General features: G+C 42.4%; 1 protein-coding gene across 1 annotated transcript; it reads left to right on the top strand.

Annotated features, from left to right (window-relative positions):
• The first annotated feature begins 1621 nt into the window (after positions 1 to 1621).
• On the top strand, positions 1622 to 3412 carry LOC109872015 (eotaxin). The gene is made up of 3 exons (XM_020463088.2): positions 1622 to 2095; positions 2293 to 2407; positions 2912 to 3412. The coding sequence occupies exons 1-3, from the start codon at positions 2026 to 2028 to the stop codon at positions 3159 to 3161; spliced, it is 435 nt and encodes a 144-aa protein (XP_020318677.1). The 5' UTR covers positions 1622 to 2025; the 3' UTR covers positions 3162 to 3412.
• The last annotated feature ends 1814 nt before the right edge of the window (positions 3413 to 5226 follow it).

Genomic DNA, 5226 nt, shown 5'->3' with positions numbered 1-5226 from the left:
CAAACAATAATGAGTTCGTTAGGACGACCCCGTGATGTCACGTAATAGTCGGCCTAAAGTCGTCAGGACGTTGTGTCCTGGTCCCTGGGTGGTTTTGTCTAGTTCTCGGTTGGTCCCGGGAATGTCCCCGAGGACGTTTTTAGGACGTTCTTGGGACGTTGTGTCATGGTCCCCTGGAGGGCGCCTGAACGTTCTTGGGATGTTGTTTCATGGTTCCCTGGAGGTTTTTGTCTAGTACCCGGTTCGTCCCGGGGACATCACCTGATGGTCGCAAAGAGACGTTCTACCAACAAACAAACAAACATTTTACCCAGGGCACACGCACCCTAGTTTCATGACACATCTTCCTTGTTTACTGTTGCCAAGCCCATTAAGGCCCTGATTGGTGAACCACTGATGAATGTGTAGGGGAACTTCTGAAATTTGACAGATTTTGGTGGCCCAGCAGGAAGTCCACCCCAAGTCCAGAGGTTGTAAATTCAAACCCATGTGGGGTCATATTGAAAAGTCAGTGTGAAGTGATAATGCCAAATGCACTCATATAGTCACTGATTGAAGATTTTACACTATTTTAGCTGAACATTATAACAGTTACCTTATAACCCCCATACCATTTAATTACTTTACTTATAATCGTTTGGGGCACCTGGGACCATCACGTGTCAAACACCTCCAGGGGGCCATGACACAATGTCCCAAGAACGTTAAGGGGACTTTCAGGAGTCTAAAGAACACGTGGCCACAGAAATACCATAACCAGTGGAACAGTGTGTGTGCGTGTGTGTGTGTGTGTGTGTGTGTGTGTGTGTGTGTGTGTGTGTGTTATTTAGAGAGGTCTAAACCATCTGTGGTCGGAGAGATGAGTAGCTCCACTCATCAGGTTCAACTTTACCTCAGAACCCGCAGCAACAGAAAACACATCTCGACTACGCAGGATTCATCTGGTCAGTGATGAGCATTACTCTCAGATAATATGACTAGTGGTTTTCCGGGTCAGTTTACCTTCAAAGTGATGGTCACCATGGTGCATAACATCATTATAGGAGTTGGACAATCACCACGGTATTTGTATGGCCTAGCAGAATATTTGGAGGAAATATCATTGCCATACGACAGATCAGTCTTGGATTGTTCAAACTGGACCTAAACAGTGACAAACACTAACATATTAACATTTTTTTGTGTATTTTTTTCGTAATGCATTTATTACCTAGTAAACTGTTTCTAAATCAGTTTAAGATAAATACATTATAACAGTAATGTGTTCGGCTTGATATTAATTGATTCTACAGGTGTGTTTACTGCTACAAAGCCTTTGACATAAAAATAAAAGGTCATTGACAACTTCTCATTTGACCCTTGTGGTAACTAACTCACTCTCACACAGTGACAGGTTGAAGTCTCCATTTGAACAGTGTCTGCCACACTACTGACACTACTGTGTGAATAGTACAGTATGCACAGTCAGTCAGGGTTAGCGTAGGAATTGTTTGGCGTCCCACTTAAGCCACATCTTCCATTTGGATGTGACGCCTCTGAAAATGTCCTCCCTTGCATTCTCAACCTATCTTGTGGTTAGCCTCAAATGCTACATGGGCCTCTTGTTAAACTGTCTCACTAACACTAATACTGAGAGACCAGTCAGTCGGGCATGTTATCATGCCATTTCTTAACCAAAACACAGCGCTTCCCTCTGTGTCCACATAGACATGCATTAAACCAGCCTCTCAGTACTACAGTCAGAACTAGAAATCTATGGCTAGAGTAGTGTCACTCACCACCGCTATGGAAACCCGCTAAGTCACCAGTGATGAGAAAGTGATAGCGGGGGAGTCAGTCCTCATGGTTAGGGGGTTCTTGTGGGAGGAAACCCGTCTGTGATGCTCTCTGAGTGTAGGAAAAGTATTTGCATACATATGGGTATGTTGTGTCTCTGCGTATGAGGTTGGTGGGCTTAATAAGAGCTACAGTTCTGGTGAGCGTGACACATCTGACTGCAGACTCCGAGTCAGTGATACAGGCAGAATGAAGGCCCTCCTCGCTCTCCCGCTTCTCTTCACCACCGCTCTACTGATGTCCACCACTTCGGCTCAAGGTGTGTGTGTGTTCTGTGATCATGCATTTGGTTAGATAGTGTTAGATTCCACTCAAGATGTTTGTTCTTAGCATAGGAAGCAAATTGATGACGATGGAAATTCAAGGGGAAGAAAATGACGTCATGCTTTATAAGTACAGTGGACATGGATGATGGTGATGATGAACATGATAATACAACTCTTCTCTCTCTTGTAGCCGGTGGATCAGTAATCTCCTGCTGTTTGAAGATTAAAGGCACTATGGTGCGCCGCAACCTGATCGATTCCTACTACCTACAGGACACAGCCATGTGTAACATAAAGGCAGTGATGTAAGTGCTCATAACATCATTGGCATTGTTGAATTCGATATTAAGAATAGCAAGCTAGGACTGATGGTGTGGTTAGCTAAACTAGCAAGTCTGTTTGTTTGACGACCAAGGCAACTACAGTAGCTATCGAGTAAACTTGCTACGTCAGTGGATGTTGAACACATTTTTACCTGCAAATGAACACATCTCTAGCGGCAAATGTGTTAAATTATAGCCATGGTATAAAAGGCATAATCAACTCGGGGCTCTATGCGTTCTCTCTGGAAAATAATGCAACTGTGGAAGGTTAGTTTCACTCCGCTAGCGGGTCGTGGAACACACTTTTCACATTGTTCATTTTCCATTGATTATCCCTTACTTATTTCAGCTGTTGTGAATGCAGTATATGAATGCATTCATAATGCATTATACCCAGATAGACAGTTGGTTCATAGAAAGCATGACTGTTTTGAGCGCGTATTGTGACTGGTCTAATAGTTTTAAAAAAAACTGTTCTTTCCCCAGGTTTGTCACAGTGAAAGGCCTACGAATCTGCTCTGACACTTCCAACCCCTGGGCACAGAGAACCATGCAGTACCTGAACGAGAAGAACAAGTCTCACACACTGCAAAAACAGCACATCACCTCAACTACTACTTCTACTACAACCACCACTATCGCACAACCAGCCAACAACAACCCTCACAAAACAACATTTTCAGCTCGCCACCCCAAAATTGCTTCTCAATGGTCAACAACTCACCACAAGACGTAGAAGGACATAGAATCTTCCAGTTCCTAGTACAGCCGACTATTGACTTTGAATGTTTGAATATTTTCAATATGTAGCTATTATAACATTTATGTCACTTTAATGAATATCTTTATATATTTATGAATGATTCAATCGAATTTACTTCCACGGTGAATTTGATGATTGTGATTGTGTGTTACCTTGCTGGCTATTTGCCAGTATGCCGAAACAATGTATAATGTTTCTTAATAAAATACTAGTTTTAAATGGCCGATTTGTTGTCCTCTGTCATCCAATGTGATAGCCAACATGTGGGGAGGGTTCTGGTGCAAAATGGCTGCCATGCATCCCCCTGGTGCGCGCTAGACATTAGCAATGGATAAGCAGCACTTTACAATACTATAAGTGAAAAAAGTTACATAAAAGCAACGCATTCCAATGATTAAGAGGGGTAAGTTAAGAAAAGCAGGTATTGATGTTAAAGGTGACGTTTTCTGCTGACCTCTAGCTGTGGTTATTAGTCACTTTGTTCCACAACTAATGACCTATATGACCCATAAGTTCCATGATCGTCACATCAGGCCATGCTAGAAAGGACAGATGGATAGACACAAATGTTACACAAATGCTATTAACCCCAAACCTGAACTATAACCTTACCCTGAATTTGACCTCTTACCCTATTTGATAAAGAACAAGCTCTACCTAGTACCTACTCATCAAATCTGACCATATTGACACTATTATCCAGTTTATGTAATTTTCGTCGTCTTCCTCTGATGAGGAGTAAGAGAGATCGGACCAATTTGCAGCGTGTTATGTGTCCATATTTATTCAAATGAACACGGAAACAACAAAAATACCAAAGAGAAACAACCGAAAACAGTTCTGGCTGGTGCAGACACACAACAGAAAACAATCACCCACGAAACACAATAGAAAACAGGCTCCTTAAATATGGTTCTCAATCAGGGACAACGATTGACAGCTGCCTCTGATTGAGAACCATACCAGGCCAAACACAGAAATAGCAAATCATAGAAAAACGAACATAGACCACCCACCCAACTCACGCCCTGACCATACTAAAACAAAGACAGAACGTGACAGTTTAGCATGGCCATCTAGTGACCTCTGTCTTTCAACCGTGGAGTCAGAACCAGACGCTGAGAATGAGACTCATTCTAGAATTATCACTTTCAATGTGTGGAGTTGTTTCAACTGTATCGGTGTACACCGTAAAACATGTCTGGAGCTCCGGTGGAGCAACCGGTTAGCGCGTGGTGTACACTAACAGTGGCGGTTGATGTTAGATAGGTTACTACATGTGGGAAGAGAGAAAGCTAACGCTGTCTCTCTGTTAACCGAAGGGGTTTTGGGGGCTGCTGTGGAGTAGGTATGAGTGTTTGAGGTGTAGCGAATGCTCTAGTATGCCACAGCGGATTTTCCCCTTCCGTCTGTACAGCCACTTACAACACCTCCATTTCTGTTTCCACCTCTGTAAAGTCACATCGTTCTGTGCACTATGAATACTATTTAGTGTGTATAATTGTGTGTACAGTACCCTCCTTGGGTGTCTTGAAAGACAGTTAAAGCAAACTGTACCTTCATTTTGACTCGGATTATTCATGAAAAACATTGACATAAAAGCACTCACTTCTGGAGGGAGATTAGAAAACAATCACTTGTTGCTACTACATTGTTGGTAGCGATGATTAGGACTGCCTTTAATGCATTTCTTAAGTGATGTCTTTATTTTACAATTAGCCCATAAGAGTTTGTTTGAGACTGGGAATGTCTTGTTCTCCAAAGGAATGAGAGGCAGTCTTGATTCGGAGTCAGAGTCATCGGTTTCTACTGTACCTGTGTTTGTAGTTTTGCTTTGTTGTCATCATCAGTGACATCATTATCCTGTCTCGTTACCAGTGCAGTGAAAAGGTTCCAGTATTCTGTGTTTGTGTAGTGTATGTAATGTATGTATGTATGTATGTGTGTGTGTGTGTGTGTGTGTGTGTGTGTGTGTGTGTATTGTATGTATGTATGTGTGTGTGTGTGTGTGTGTGTGTGTATGTATTGTATGTGTGTG

This window comes from Oncorhynchus kisutch, linkage group LG27 (assembly GCF_002021735.2).
Source record: "Oncorhynchus kisutch isolate 150728-3 linkage group LG27, Okis_V2, whole genome shotgun sequence".
Classification (NCBI taxonomy): Eukaryota; Metazoa; Chordata; class Actinopteri; order Salmoniformes; family Salmonidae; genus Oncorhynchus; species Oncorhynchus kisutch.
Note: the sequence above shows the minus strand (reverse complement) of the source record. Positions and strands in the feature narration are given on the sequence as shown.

What these genes read in the sequence shown, in the direction of transcription:
- LOC109872015 (XM_020463088.2), top strand. Translation starts at nt 2,026, where the DNA reads ATGAAGGCCCTCCTCGCTCTCCCGCTTCTCTTCACCACCGCTCTACTG. An exon ending in GTCCACCACTTCGGCTCAAG is followed by an intron (nt 2,096 to 2,292) that starts GTGTGTGTGTGT and finishes TCTCTCTTGTAG; the next exon opens with CCGGTGGATCAGTAATCTCC. An exon ending in TGTAACATAAAGGCAGTGAT is followed by an intron (nt 2,408 to 2,911) that starts GTAAGTGCTCAT and finishes TTCTTTCCCCAG; the next exon opens with GTTTGTCACAGTGAAAGGCC.